This window comes from Geotrypetes seraphini, chromosome 2, assembly GCF_902459505.1.
Source record: "Geotrypetes seraphini chromosome 2, aGeoSer1.1, whole genome shotgun sequence".
Classification (NCBI taxonomy): domain Eukaryota; kingdom Metazoa; phylum Chordata; class Amphibia; order Gymnophiona; family Dermophiidae; genus Geotrypetes; species Geotrypetes seraphini.
In genome coordinates this window covers 84,487,932-84,504,243 of record NC_047085.1, presented here as the reverse complement: position 1 = coordinate 84,504,243, position 16,312 = coordinate 84,487,932, and the positions used below count along the sequence as shown (strand labels likewise).

The window sequence follows — 16,312 nt, the reverse complement described above, 5'->3', positions numbered from 1 at the left end:
GCAATTGTTGCTAAACCAGTCAAAACTGGTTTAGCAACGATCGTTAGACAATCACTGACTTTAGTGCATCTGGCCCCAAATGTGCTGAGGAGCTTGTGGGAAGGTATAACCTGCAAAAGGAAAAAGGAGATGTGTGATCTCCATACAAAACTTTGTAACATTGAACATAATTTTCAAAGTGATGCCCACAGATGCAGTACTTTGCTTTTAACCCACAAAAAGGAGATGCATTCCTGAGGGCGGGGTTAGGGAGGTGTTTGCATTTATTTGCATACTTGTGGAAATTTAAACATTTTGCTTAGTTTTTCAAAGAAAGTATGTACACGATATATGCATATTGCATTTCTGTTTGTAAAATATGGCAAGTCCATTTAGCAAAAAGCATTCATTTGCCTTTTGCTAATGTAGGCAATTATAAAATTATTCTCTTTAGAGGTAATGTCATAACACTTGTACAGGAGTTGAACTTACGTATTTGGAATGTGTGTTTCTGGGAATACCATGAAAATTATACTTTTTATTTTGAAAACTGTAAGCTAAAATCGCACAAGTGCACACACATTTACTGCTGCTTACAAGTAGCCATAACTTATGCTTTTGGTGCCACAAGCATGCATGTGCCTACCGTATTTTTTATGGCAAATTATGCACATACTTTGCCACATAAAGGAGGCTTGGGTCTCGTGGGAAGGCCTAGGCGCCTACTTACAGGAAAAGTAATTTTATGGCTATTATCATGGCAAACATGACATTGACAGAGTGGAGGCAATGCAGAGGAGGTCTACCATATTGGTGCAGTAGATCTGAACTGACACCGGCTACTATTAGAATGTACAGCTTATGAATGGAGGATTCCACAAGAAGCCCTGGTACAAGGCCTCTAGCCAGGGACTATTGATGTACTGATTGAGTTAAGTTTCAAGTTTAATGATTATTTGATATATCGCCTATCGTAATACTAAGCAATTATACAAAATCAAATGAAGTAGCAACCATGTTCTTAAGTATGTGTCATACTTAAGTCAGGCGTTTGTAACTTGGGGACTGTCTGTACTGAGTTTGTTTGTTTTGTTTGGGATTTGGCAATTTCCTCCTGCTCCTTTGAGTTTTTAGTTGGAATTTTGGCTGGGATCTGGCATCATAAGCCTATATTTGCAACTATCCAGGCATTTTCCCCCTGATCTACATTATATGTCCTCGTAGCTTACCTAACCCAGTCAGTACATCAATAGTCCCTGGCTAGAGGCCTTGTACCAAGGCTTCTTATGGAATCCTCCATTCATAAGCTCTAAATGGTGTAACGACTGGAACTTCTGCTTTCTTTCCCTCCCGAAGGCTTTGAGAAAACTTCTCTCAAAGTATTCTTGGTCCTGGTTGTCTTCGAGAGTAGAAGACTTGATCAGGGAATAGAGTCCTGGTTCCCTCACATAGTAATGTAATGTACAGTCACTAGGCCAACCCCTCAAATTCCAAATTGTAATATATGGTGGATGACACACTATATAAATCTAAATCAATATGCTTTTTTTTTTTGGCAGCAATACTTTGTACTCCTTATAATCACAGATGGTGAAATAACTGATCTCGATGAAACCAGAAATGCCATTGTGAATGCTGCAAAACTTCCTATGTCAATTATTATTGTTGGTGTTGGAGGCGCAGACTTCAGTGCCATGGAGTTTCTTGATGGTGACAATGGATGTCTCAGATCAGTTACAGGGGAGATGGCTGTCCGAGATATTGTGCAGTTTGTTCCTTTCAGAAAATTCCAGGGTGTGAGTACTATTTCTTAACATTCAACCCGCTAAGTCAGACATTGAAAGGAAGTATTAATGTTGAACTTCACTAAGCACAACCTGAAATTTCTACAAATATTAGGGGATGATCTACTGTACTGTATATCAAATCGACTACAGTTGCTTTCTGTCCAGACTTTTCAAAGAAAGGGATTGGTTAAATCCTTATTCTCACAGTTGCATCTGAAACTAATTATAAGTTGCTGAAAATATTGGCTTTTAAAGAAAATTTTAGACTGAATTGTGTGGTGTTTTACAGTGTTCAAAATATTTAGATGAATGTTTTAAATATTGTAGATGTCATGGTTGTTGCATATGAAATTTTTATTGTAAACTGATAAGACCTCATGGTTTGTACAGTATAAGAGAAAAATTATTGTCCCATGATCAGAGTTTTCAACATCCATTACATTGTTCTCTGGTGAAGGGGACATCAGCTGGGATAGAGTAGTCTTCTAAATATTGCCTATATACTTTCAGTTTTGAAAAGAAACAACCTTTGTAGTCACACTAATATTCCATCCCTCTGACTCAAAAGTAGCATAAAAAATAGTCAGTTTTCATTATTTGCAATTTTGCATCTGTGGTTGCATGCATTGTGACCACTATTCGCCGGAGGAAAGGTGGAAGAGGGAAGGTATGATACGTGGCATAAATACGCATGAGGCCAGCCTCTTTCAATTGAAAGGAAACTTTAGAGTGAGAGGGCATTGGATGAAGTTAAGAGGTGATAGATTCATTTCACTATCTTATCCTGAAAAGGAAACATGGCTGCAGCTTCTATAGAATTGTTTATACCATCTTTGTAAATGTGGAATATTTTCTAGAAAAGTAACATTGCAACTAATCTTTGGATTTGTATGGCTATAATCTATTAATCCAGGATATACCTTTGCAGATCAGTTCATAACTAAGGATGGGTGAACTGATTCCAGTCAGATGGCTTTTTAATGGGCCAGAACATTGTGTGTGTGTGTTTTCTTTTAAATCTTGACTTCATATGAGTGTAATCAGAATTTAAATTAATCAGTCTCAAATTTTTCAGCATCTTTAAGTACAAACTTTCAAAGGCAAATTCAAACAATTTTATACAAAATGTGAGTATACTTGGATCTTGCTCAGTTAACTCACTTTTGAACTGAGATGTATCAGATTAAAGTCTGCACTGAGAGTTCTCTCTTTTTTGCCTTTCCTTCTCTCTTCTGTCCAAGTTTATGAATGGGTTTTTGGCACTGAGAAGGCTGGTTTATCAACTTCAGCATTCAAGGCATTGGTCTTTATGGTTCTGGGGATGCATTAACATTAAGAGAGCATCCATCTTCCTCAACATCAAGCGTCAGTAGCAACTGCTGGGAGTAGACGTCCTCCGGTTCCCTTCTGTGGGTGCCTTCCTTAAATGGTGCACTAACTGACTCCCTTAAAACAGCAGCTTGTGGGGGTAAGAGTTGATCCCTGGATGAAAGGGAGGAGGAAAGACTCACTGCGTCCAGTGAAACACATATTGGTTCATAGATCCCTTAACAGTTTTTATTTATTTATTTAGATTTATATCCCATCCTCCTCAAAGAGCTCAGAATGGGTTAGTTTGCATTCACAGTGTTACAATATAGGGTTTATATACAGTGTGTTGCAATATATCTTCATATAGGATTACTTACTGAAGCTGGTGAAGGGTTAAGGGAGTGACTAGGCAAAAAGGTAGGTTTTTACAGCTTTTCTAAAATTACGAAGTCCTTTGCTCTGATATGAGGAGGTAAGCTGTTCAAGAGGTTTGGTAAGAAATGGGAACCCAGGCTGACTAGAGTTGGAGACAGTGTCCTGATGGTGTATGTAGGTGTATTTCATCTTGGGAGTGTATAGCATTCTCTTTGGGGTGTGGAGAGGAAGTTTGAGAAGTATTTGGGTGTCATGTTATAGGGGGATTTATATACCAGTACTAGGTCTTTGAAAATGCAGCATTTGGTTATGAGCAGCCAGTAGTTCGATATCAGTGCTAGAGAGACTGGGTCATGGGCTTGTAGGTTTTTCAATAGTCTTATTGCTGCATTTCGAACTTGCTGTAGTCTTTTGGTGTTTTTTGCTGTAAGACCGTTTAAAGTGTTGCACCTGCATTTATAGATAGGCTTCTGATTCCACATAGTTCATCAAGAGTTCTTAGATCATCCTCTCAGTTTACTCTAAATGTTCCCTCTTTAAAAATTATCGGAACACGCCGTGCTTCTATCTTTTCTGTAACTGCTCCAACGATTTGGAACTCTCTTCCTTTATACTTAAGACTCGAACAGGATTTGCAAAAATTTAAGAAAAGTTTAAAGTGCCTTCTTTTTAAAGAAGCCTTTAACTGAAAGTTCATTTCCACGGTAAAATCTTATAGTTTCCAACCTCCATTAAATCAAGACTACTAATAGCTCTCTCATTTGATCTTTTTTTTGTCACCAATCCTTTTCCTCATACCTCCCTAATGTACTTCCCTTTTATGTACTTTTGCTTTTAAAAATTGTATTTCTTCCCCACTTTCCTATTGTTTCTAGTGGTTTTTAAAAGTAGTTACCCTTGTATGTTTGATTAATATACTATGTATAAGTGATTTCTTTAAATCTTATTTTATCTTTTGTACAACGCTTTGTAATTTGGAAAAGCGTTCAATCAAATAATATGAATAAACTTGAATAAAACTTGAAACTTGAGTAATCCAGACGTGTAAGGACAAATGTATAGAGTAGTTGGGTGAATTCTTATTCCATGAAGTAGTTTCTTAACTTTCGGAGCTGGCAGAGATAGTAGAAGGTTGAAGAGCCTACTTGTGAGATGTATTTGGAGAGTGATAGGTTTGAGTCGAGAGTAATTCCTAGGCTCCTTACTTTGTCTTTTACCATCAATGTAGTTGATTCCCAGGTTATGGAAAGGTGGGTGTAGGAGAATTTTCTTCCCTAATCTATAGTAGTTCAGTCTTGGAGGCATTCAGTTGAAGTTTGTTCAAGGTCATCTGATGTTTAATTTTGGATAAGCAATTGTGCAGGGTTATGGTCTGAGTGTCGCGATTTGCTCCTAGTGGTAGGAATAGTTGAATGTAGTCAGCAAAGCAGTGAATTTTGATTTGGTATTTTTTGGCTTTGTCAAGTACTGGTTGGATGTAGAGATTGAAAAGAAGAGGGGATAATAGGGCCCCCTGTGGTACTCCATATTTGATTTGTTTCATTTTGGACAAAGAAGTAGTGTGACTTGCTCCTTGTTGGCTCTGAAGGGACTCCAAAGGAGTGGGATTTATTTATTTAAAACATTTATAATCTGCTTTTTTACCAAAGCGGCTCACAATTCACCAACACAGCTTAAAATACATATAGTCTTACGAGACCAAGTACATAATAGGTAAAAAGCAGATGTCAAAAATACAAAAACTATCACATGAGGGTCTTAAGGATGGTAACATAATCATCGTTGAGAAGTAGAGAGCTAACAGAAAAATGCCAGTGCAAAAAGGTAAGTTTTCAGCAATTTTCTGAATTGTAGCAAATTATCACAAAACCTCAGTGCCAGTGATAGCGTTCCACAGAATGGGCCCAGCAATAGAAAAGCAGGATTTTTTAGTTCACACTTATTGAACACTGTTCAATTTCCCTGTGTCAAGCAACATTCGATTTTCAGATCTTAGTGCCCTGAATGGTTTGTACCACAGCATTTATAGCCAGATAATCTGGCAGATTTTATGCCTTGTTGAACAAGTTTTAAGATTTTAAATTGAACACGAAAGGATACTGGTAACCAGTGTAATTTTAAGTGTTCTCATAGCGAGATACTTCCATCAACATCTGTGCTGCTGAGTTCTGACCGCTTGGATCCTTTTTTGGCTATTACGCGGTATATAAAGGGTTTAAAAAAAAAAAATAAACATTTGAGTAGTCAGCAAGCCCAGATAAATTCCATTACAATATCTAATTGTGATAACACCATTGTTTGTAATACTTGTCTGAAGTCACAATTTGATAACACATTCTTCAAATGAGATAGCTTTCGCATGACAAAACACACAAGCTGGACAACTTTTGTAATTTGGGCTTTAAAGGATAATTTAGGGCTCCTTTTACAAAGGTGCATTAGATGCTAAATTGCCGAGCACGCTAGACCTTAACACCAGCATTGAGCTGGCATTATTCTAGATGCATACCACGCGGTTTAGCACACGGTAATTTTGTGCGTGCACTAAAAATGCTAGCGCATCTTAGTAAAACGAGCCCCTAGTTTCCAATAATACAAGTGGCCAAATTTTGTGAAGGAGACAGCTTGAATAGGTGGAAATAAGACCTCTCTGACATCAATCATGGTCAGGCCGTCTGTTCCAATTCCTGAAAACTTCAGCATGGTAGCCGTCTGTTGGTCCTCTTAAGTCCTTGGATCTCTTTTTTTAATATTTTTTTTATTGAGAATGGCAAACGGCCCAGACAAGAAAGTACAAACAGCATTAATTTTAAAATGTGTATAACCTACCCATCCATTGTTCTCAGTAGGGAATAAGTCAATATATACTTTCTAATATATAAAATTGGGAAACGTAAAAAGTGTCAATAAATTTTACATTGAAACATCACTAAAATTGCATTTCACCTAACAAAATTACACTACTTGTCAATACATTTCTTTTGATCTCAACAGTCTAACTGTTTTTCCAGCCACTCTCTAAAATGTAACCTCCTCTCAAGATGCAAAAGCCTACTGTTCAGTATTTACATACATTCTCTTTCTTCATTTTTCCTTTTTAGTAAGTTGTGCAACCCAGTGTTTCCCTTTTCCTCTTCCTCTGATTCCCAGTACACCGGGATTCCTTGACAGGACTCAAGGAATGACAGTTGCCCTGTAAGGTATAATTTTAACTTTTTTTTGTCCATGCCAGACCAGTGCTTCTTTATATGTGATGGGGGAAATCTACTGCAATTACTAGGACCGCTGTTCTAAAAATGACTTGCTTTCCAGCCACCAGATCCAGTCTGCAGTGTCCTAAAAAGGGAGGAACCAACCTATACTGTGCTCAGGAGGCTGCCTGGACCCCTTTTGAGTGAGCTTTCAAGTCCTTTAGATTTTTATGTCTGCATGAGCTACATGGCATCGTGATGGGCTCTCATATCCATCTGGTCAAAGTAGCTTTTGAAGCTATATCACCTCTTTGGGAACTGCTACAAAAGACAAAAAGCCTGTTGGGTTGTCTGAAGATATTAAGCCATCTTCCAGTATGTGTGGAGTGCCCTCCAAATATCTGAGAAATATTATCAGCCTGCTATGTGGTTGTACTCATGCCTCATGAGACTAGATGAATCAGTGGTTTTTCCCTTTCATTTCAACAAAATATCTTCACAAGAAGGATAGCATTATGAACAATGCCACTCTCCATAGTTTTTATTAGATGTGGCTTACTATAGATGGAGACCTGGAGTTCAGAGACCCTTCTAGCTGATGTAATAGTAACCAGAAAGATGGCCTTTCTTGAGCCATCCCCAGGGACACTTCCCTAAGGGGTCAAAAGGAGACTTCTAAAGCATTAAGGACCAAATTCAAGTTCTTTGGTGATACCACTTACCTTAGAGGAAGCCTGATCTGCCCTGCCAGTACAGAAGGAAGAGGTCCATTCTGGCTTATTTGTGGGGAAAAAGAGAAAATGAAAAGTAAAAGTGTTCTGCTTGGTTTATCTGCAGTAAACTTGCTGCCTTTTGCCTCTGAAATACTGAGGATCCTGAAGGAACTATTCAGAAGTCCAGTACATTGATGGGACATAACTTCCTAGATTATTGATAGGCAGTGATACACTTGACCTCCTAGAGAAAAGGCCTCTATAACATGATATGGCTACACAGTGTTAAATGGGGTTAAAGGTCGGGTGCCTCAAAAAAGTCTAAAATATTTGGAATCAGAGCCCTCTTTGACCAAATGTGCTTTTCCCTTGCAGCAGGCATTAAAAAGCCTCCAGATCCTAATATATGCCAAGGAAGTAAACCTTTTATGGCTTTCAACATGGTCTCAATAACTGGGGATGAAAACCCCAATTTCTTTTGCTTTGCCCTTTCAAGAGCCAGGCCGTCAGTATGGAAATGTGTCTTCTATCTTTGTCCCTGTTGCGGTAGTCCCCTGAATTTTGGGAGCTGAAGCAGCTCCGATACTGCTAGCATCTTTATTATTTTTTAATAAACTGACCAAGAAGTCCAGTCTAGTCTCATGGACATCCTTGAGAGTACAAGGAAGGAGGAAGGGAAAGATATGTGCTATAAATATAATAATAGCTTTATTTATATCCCGTCATACCTTTCAGTTCAAGACAGTGTACAACAAGAGGTGTTGATAACAGCGAGTTAACATCGGTTGGAATTGGGAAGGAGGTAAGTGGGCAGTTATGTGGTTGGGCAGCATAGGGGGTGGGAGGGGGAACATGTAAGAAGAGGTAGGTATTGAGCTATTTTGGAGGTTCAGACAAATTTGTCGAATTTGTGTGTTTTTAGTGATTTTCTGAATATGTGGTATGTTAGTAAATTCAGGATTAGGTCGCTTAGGGTTGTTCCATATCCCAGGCAAACAGTCTTCTAAGGCACATGGGCCCTTGAGTTCTCTTTCTTTACTTGCTGCACTGAGTACCTACCTTACTGGCAACAGAACAAATACTGATAGTTGCTTCACTGGCATATATGGTAGCTAAAGGGAGATTGTATCCCAGTACATTTTAAAAGTACATTGAAGTAGATTGCCATATTAATGCTACACCCATATGTAGTGAAGGGAGGTGGATTTAGCTTAAGTTGGTGTTAGCTCAAGGCGAGTTACATTCAGGTACTGTACGTATTTCAATTCTGTCAGTTTCTTTTCAAGGAGCTGTCACCTGTTCTGCTTTACTTTAAGAAAAAATTTTTTTTACAATATTAAATAGCATTTGACTACCTTTACATGTAAATTGTACAAAGACTATATGAAGCATAGGTTTCTTGGCAGGCTCTGATACCCTCTTTTCCTTATCTGTCATCTATTATTCCCTTTCAACCCTCCTTTTCCACTTCACTGTGTCTTCCCTTATCAATATAACCAAGTGTGGCTCTTTTCCCTAAATCACAGGTGTCAACCTCAAGGCCTTCCTGGCGGTGCGATGCGGCGTTTTCATTGCCACCCCCGATGTTATCTTCTGGCCGGCTCCCTCCTCACTGCCGCAGTGTGCACAAAGCCGCGGGCGGCAACTCCTACACGAGTTCTGCACCTGAACCGGAAACCTTCTCTCTGACATCGCAACGTCAGAGGGAATGCTTCCAGATGATGCGCGAGGAGCCGCCACGTGCAGTTTTGTGCACACTGCAGCAGTGAGGAGGAGGGAGTCTGCCAGAAGATAACACTGGGAGCGGCAATGAAAACACCGCATCGCACCGCGGGACGCATAAAACGGCCAGGCGGAAGCTGGCCAGAAGGTAAGACACCCGCTGGAGGAAGGCACCTAGATGAGGCACAGCACGGAGGGAGGGAAACAACAAAGGAAGGGATATCATTTTATTTTCAATTTAGTGATTGAATTTTGTCAATTTTGAGAATTTACATCTGCTGTCTATTTTGCTCTGTTCAGGAAGAAATTGCATTTGTTTCTTTTCCTCTGGGGTTGTACTGCATGCAGAGTCTTGAATCTTAGGGATTCGTTTGTATATATTAGTACTTTTAGTTTTTGGTCCCGTATTTGCATGGGGTTATCTGTGTGCTGGTAGGCATGAATGTTGAGAAGCATACAGTGTGCTTTGTGTAGTATAATTTTGTGGTTAACCATTATGTGTTGTTAATAAGATTATGTGTATATATGAAAAATGAATGGAAAAAATGGTGTTACAATTAGTACTATGATGGGGGGGGGCGGGGTATGGCCCATGATTTAGCTTGTGTTTTAGATTTCGACCCCTTAATGTGACTGAGTTTGACACCCCTACCTTAAATCATCCCCTGCCTGGTTTTTCCTGTACCCCTAAATACACCTACAGGTAAGCATCTTCTTTATATTTAAGTATGTGCACTATGATATCCCCTGTATACTTTGTGTGGGAGTTGATTGACAGTTTTCTACGGTGTCATTTTGCCTGGTTATATAGCATTGAAAATTCTCATACCTTTTGTGTACTCACACTTGCTAGGAGCAAACACCATCATAAGTGCATGGCTTATCTCATACTGTAGTCTTATACCAATGGTAACTTTATATTGTTATAGCAAAGTCTCAAAGTATTGGGTAATCTCAACTTGACAGTCATCAAAGTCTAATATTAAGCCATAACTGGCTTTATTGCCATACAATACTCATAAGAATTGGAGGGAAAAGATCTTGGAAACCTTTGAGTCAGACTACAATTTTGTCTGCTCTCAGTTCCCACATCTCTTTCATTGCTCTCAAAAAGCCTCCAAAGTTGTTGTTTTTTTGTTTTGTTTTTTTTATTGTTGCTAGTGCTTTGAAGTTAAAAATACAATCATGGAAGCCCAGACTAGATGTATTCTACATATTAACAAAGGTGGAAAGAAGAGGAAACGAGAGCTGGCATGGCTAAAAGGTGAAGTGAAAGAGGCTATTAAAGCCCAAAAAACATCCTTTAAAGAATGGAAAAAGGATTCATATGAAGAAAATAAGAAGAGCCATAAGCACTGGCAAGTTAGATGCAAAGCATTGATAAATAAAGCTAAAAGGTAATATGAAGAGAAACTTGCTAAAGAGGCAAAAATTCATAGTAACAATTTTTTTAGGTACATCAGAAGCAGAAAACCTTTGAGGGAATCTGTGAGACCGCTGGATGATCAAGGAACAAAAGAGGTGTTCAGGGAGGATAAGGCCATAGCGGAGAGACTGAATTAATTCTTTTCATCAGTCTTTAAGGACAAAGATGTAAAAGATCTACCTGAAATGGAAATGGTTTTCAAGGGTGATAATGCAGAGGAACTGAAAGAAGTCTCTGTGAACCTGAATGACATACTAAGCCAAACTAACAAGTTAAAGAGTGATAAATCACCTGGACCGGATGGTATATATCCCAGGGAACTGAAATATGAAATTTCTGCTGTTAATGATCTGCAACTGCTGTTAATGATCTGCTGTTAATAACAACTGTTAATGAACTGTTAACTGCTGTTCATGATCTATAACCTGTAGCTAAAATCATTTGTAGTACCTGAAGATTGGAGGGTGGCCAGTGTTATGCCAATTTTTAAAAAGAGTTCCAGGGGAGATCCGGGAAATTACAGACCAGTAAGCCTGACTTCAGTGCTGGGCAAAATAATGGAAACAATTCTAAAAAATAAAATTGTGGAACATGTAGACAAACAAGATTTGATGGAACAGAAGTCAGCATGGGTTCAGCCGAGGGAGGTCTTGCCTCACCAATTTGCTTGACTTCTTTGAAGTTGTGAATAAACATGTGGGTAAAAGTGAGCCGGTTGATGTAGTGTATCTAGAGTTTCAGAATGCTTTTGACATAGATCCTTATAAGAGGATCCTGAGAAAATTAAAGAGTCAGTTGTGGATTAGGAATTGGTTATCAGACAGAAAACCAGAGAGGGTATGATAAATGGCCATTTTTCTCAATAGAGGAGGGTAAATAGTGGAGTGCTGCAGGGATCTGTTCTGGGATCAGTGCTATTTAACTTATTTATAAATGATCTGGAAATTGGAACAACGAGTGAGGTGAATAAATTTGCAGATGACACTGAATTGTTCAAAGTTAAAACACATGCAGACTATAGGAAATTGGAAGACTGGGTGTCAAATGGCAGATGAAATTTGGACAAATGCAAAGTGATGCACATTGGGGAAAAAATAATCCAAATCGTGGTTACCAGATGCTAGTATCCACCTTGGGTGTCAGCGCCCAAGAAAATGATCTGGGTTTCATTGTAGACAATACGCTGAAACCTTCTGCCCAGTGTGGTGGCAATCAAAAAAGCAAATTGCTAGTAATTATTAGAAAAGGGATAACCAGATTTAAGAATGTTATAATGCCTCTGTATCACTCCATGGTGCGACCTTACCTTGAGTATTGCCTGGAACTGATTGTGGTTTGATTAAATAATTGGGCTGAGTGAAAATTGCATGCACTGATAAAGACCCCTGAGGAAGCTGCTAATATTCATAAAATGGGCCCCATTGGGCTTAAGAAGATAGGTTTTTTTGAGACTGATGGAAGAGGTGTAAAACCAAGAGAGAGCAGACCATTGCAGTCTGACTTAAAGATTTCTGGGATTTTTTCCTCCAATTCTTATGAATATTGGGTGTCTACTGAAGTCTGTTAGACTTTGATGACAATGAAGTGAGATACTTTTATGGTCTGTCTACGTCTCTCAATTATTGAAGTGATCTGAACTTACCAGTAATTTTGTTGCAATTAATAATTTGTTATGTTAACCAGGCTGCAAAAGAAGCTCTTGCCCAATGTGTTCTGGCGGAAGTACCCCAGCAAGTTGTGACATACTTCAGCATGTACAAGCTTCGTCCCCCGAAAGACCCTGCCACTAAGTGAGGAAATCCTTTAAAGGAAAAGCAGAGACAACTTGGCTATTATTTCTGCATTTGTCAGATCACTGATGTTCACTTTTTATGCTCTTAGGCACTATTTTGTATTATAATTTTCCTTGTAAAAAGCAAAACTGTATGCTGTCTTCCTTTTTAATGATCCTTTGTCAGATGCCAAAGAATTGGTTTTTTACTAGATAATATCTTGCAAGAGATTTAAAAATTATAGCTTTGTACTCTACAGAATATACATCCAAAAAGGCTCAAAGAGTACAAAAAATTGTGTGTGTGTGTATATATGTATGAAAATAGATAAATAAACTCTACCCAGATCATTACAAAGATAGTTTTAAGAACCTCAATGCACTACAGCAGCTCCAAAAGTCATTGCCACCTAATCTTTATATACGAAATCCTTATAGGTTCACCAATTATAAGGTTATCACATTTTTATTTATTATTTGTAATTATCTTAATTCAAATACTATATCTTAAATATTAAGGCCCCTTTTTATCAAGCCGCATTAGAGCTTTTTTTTTATCACCAGCTGCTAGCTTTTACCACAGTGGCTGACGATTTTAAAAAAAAACCCTAACGCAGTTTGATAAAAAGGGGCCTAAGACTTAATCCTCTAATATAAAACAGAAAAACACTTAGCTTAATCATGAGTAGCAGCAGTATTTATAGCAACTTGAGAGCTTAAAGGTTTAAAAGCCCATCATCAGCTTTATGGGACAAGGATTTAATCGTCCATTTCTTACGGTCATTACAGGAAACAACGTAAGACTTTCTTGTTTATTAAATTTCTTAGCTCTTAATTCTAACATATTCTTCACGTTGATTTATGTATCGAAGCTAGTCTTTTGCAAACCGCATTGAACTTTACGGTAATGGCAGTCTAGAAAGAAATTCTTGTTCCATACGAAGACAGTTTTGCAGACATCGCTCTAAACGTTCTAAAGGCTAGTCTCTCCAATTTGCAGTCACCATCTCTCAAAGTCTCTCAAACATCTCTCAAATTTGCAGTCACCAGGGCTCCTTTTACAAAGCTGCGGTAGAGGTTTCTACCGTGGTCTGGCAAGGTAAATGCTCTGATGCTCATAAGAATTCTGAGTGTTGAAGCATTTACCTTGCTTGCCCAAGGTAGAAGCCTTTGCTGCAGCTCTTTAAAAGCTAGTGTTATTTAGTAACTTAAAAATTATGTACATTTGAAAGACTATCATAGATTTGAATTTTTACAGTAAGGATTTTATTGCTGGATTGCTGAACCTTAAATGCATAAAACTGGATTTGATTCTTTAAATGTAGCACAAATAATTGTTTGGATTAGTGTAAGTGCATACAATTTCTTTTTAAGAAGACGGTATTTATTTGACTTTTAATCAGGTTGGATATTTAGAAGCAGTTAGGTAGTCGACAGTGGCAGTGGACTGCTTTTTTATTTTTGTTTTGGTCAAAATTGCCAGCCCTTATACGTATAACCGTTGGGCATACAAACTTTATGTGATTGTCTCGCTTCTGAACATTCACCTCAGATGGTTCAATTCTGCCAAATTTAGCAATGTGGAGCAAACTGCACTCATCAGAGTTTGGCAATGAAGAGCAAACATGAAATCTTTGCAGAGAGGAGTTCTAGTTCATACCAATGGCCCTTCAAGCCCAGTAGCCCATTCTCACAGTAGCCAATCCAGGTTATTAGTAGGATGAATGCTGAGGATCTCTACAGATGTATGTGACTATAGTTTCTGTGCCTTATAAGATTACTACTTCTCTTAGCCACAGAATGGCACAGTTCTATAACAGGCTATTTCCTGTTAAGTGCTCCACGATAGGACACCTGGACATCCAACTGCTTTTAATAGATCAGCATTTTTATTTTGCTTCCTCCTCTACTTGCTTTTTGGCTCTATATTTTCTGGCATTATGCAAATTTGTAGTAGGAGTGGAGAAACAGCATTGATGACTTGGGACTCAATTTTGTCATTTTCTCTACTAACTCATCAAAAGAAAAGGGCATTTTTAACTTTACTTTCTGTGACTTACTACATGAAAACTCTTGTTTACTTAGGAATTGTAAGAGAGTAAGCTTCCTCTCCCTCCCCCCCCCCCAAAGGTTGGCTATAGAATGCTGCAGAGGCATTATTCAACCCTTCTGGGGGGAGGTGAAGGAATCATAATGACTGGTTAAAGTTGAAACCTAGAGGTTGGCTTCAAAGCCCATGATAGCAGGATTACAGAAGAATCACTGTTGCATGGCTTCTGGTCCAGTGCCATCACTGTAATGCCTGGACAGATTATTTGGGGGGGTGAGAGGAATATAAAATAGTAGATAAATCCCTGAGAAATTGTGAATGAAGGCTCATGTTGCCATATCAATGCCTTGGTTCTGATCGAGTTAGAAGAAACTGCCAGTTTGCACTCCCACGCCACAAAACATAATAATCAGGAGAAGGGTTATACATACATGCATACAATATGTATAGAAAATCACCTACTTAAAGGCCAATAATAAGTGAAGCAATATCAACAACTCAGTCCAAATCCTAAGCCACACTCATATAGCAGCTACTTTCAATTATATATGGATAAATAAATGCTACTGGAAGACGAATGATTTATTTATCCATATATAATTGAAAGTAGCTGCTATATGAGTGTGGCTTAGGATTTGGACTGAGTTACAATATGTATAGGGCATTGTCTAGAGAATAAGGTTAAGGGAGCCAATACAGGGAAGTATAATAAAAAAAAATAACTACAGGAGGGGCAAAATAAAAGAATGATAGTTATGTAGGAAAGGGGGCTGAGTCTGCATTGGATAGGGGATAAGTTGAGGATGGCAAAGAAGGAATGGAGAAGTGAAGTTGTAAAACCAGTCCTCATGGATGTTAATGAAACCACCAGCAGCCATAAAAATTTCATCTTGCCTTAGGTGCTTGTTTTGGAAACAGCTGCATTGCACACAAGTGCCTGACAGAAATTTAGCAGAATAAGTCCAAGATTCCTAACTGGGATGAGCAAAGGAAATTGAATTACAAGAAAACCAAACTGGATATGTTTCATTCACCTTGATAGCAAATGGTGAAATGTGAACATCTATTTGTATACTGCACATCTCGCTAGTTTAACCATTCACAATTTTATACAAATCTCTTCAATTGCCAAGTTTTCAGTAATGCTGTTGCTGTAAAAGTTCATGTTTTGTATTTCTCTGTATGACTTGTGTATGTATGCCTGTTTGTTGGAGTCAGAAATGAGATGTTTTCCAGCTAGAATGGTCCTTTATCACTCATGTATTGCATGCAGTTTTTTATTGTTCTGATGTCTTAAATCTATTCAAAGCCATGAACAAAATTAAGACCATTTAAGGTATATAAAGAGATAATAAATAAATATATAATAAACATGACTTTCTGATCTTTTGATGATTATTATTGCTGCATAAGATCAAGAGGCCTTTGATAGGGAAAATGCCAGAACTCATGAGGGTTTAATAACTTGTGGATATAGATTGTTATTGCATCGTGAGGAAGTAGCAGAAAAAGAGGGATTCAAAGCACTGCAGAATTATCCACACATCCAAAAGGAAAGGAGCAGCTGTTTGATATGTCAACAGTTAAAGAATCACATTGAGGCTGCCATGGTACTCTGTAGTCAAAATCACACCACAAAATATTTTTTAAAGCAATATTCTGTAGTTATGCTACTGTTCTCAAAATGTATAGAATAAGGAGTATAATTCCAGTGTTTTGTTGTACATCACCTGCCAAGTAAGCCGTGCTTTAGAGAAACAATGTTTAGTTTTGTTGGGTCATGATTTTGTCTGCATCCATATCGATGTCTTATCAGGCAGCAGGTGAAAGCTTGTCTCTTCTCCCAGGTCTTTAATAGAAGATGTAACTAACTGTCTAGAAAAAAAGCTGATGCTTAAGTAGAATCAAACTGAGCATGAAAACAGAAGAATCGCCATAGGTTTACACCCTGTGATCAGAGAGTTCCAGGAGGAGCATAAGGAATGAT

At 38.2% G+C, this 16,312-nt stretch overlaps 1 protein-coding gene across 2 annotated transcripts in view; it reads left to right on the top strand.

Annotated features, from left to right (window-relative positions):
• CPNE3 (copine 3) overlaps nt 1–15,701 on the top strand; it is a 100,720-nt gene extending 85,019 nt beyond the window's left edge. For both annotated transcript variants that reach the window (XM_033933267.1, XM_033933266.1), the window contains 2 exons: nt 1,539–1,775; nt 12,188–15,701. In XM_033933267.1, coding sequence (XP_033789158.1) covers nt 1,539–1,775; nt 12,188–12,298 — 348 coding nt within the window. In that variant the 3' untranslated portion in view covers nt 12,299–15,701. The remainder of the gene's footprint in view (nt 1–1,538; nt 1,776–12,187) is intronic.
• Nucleotides 15,702–16,312: the final 611 nt, after the last annotated feature.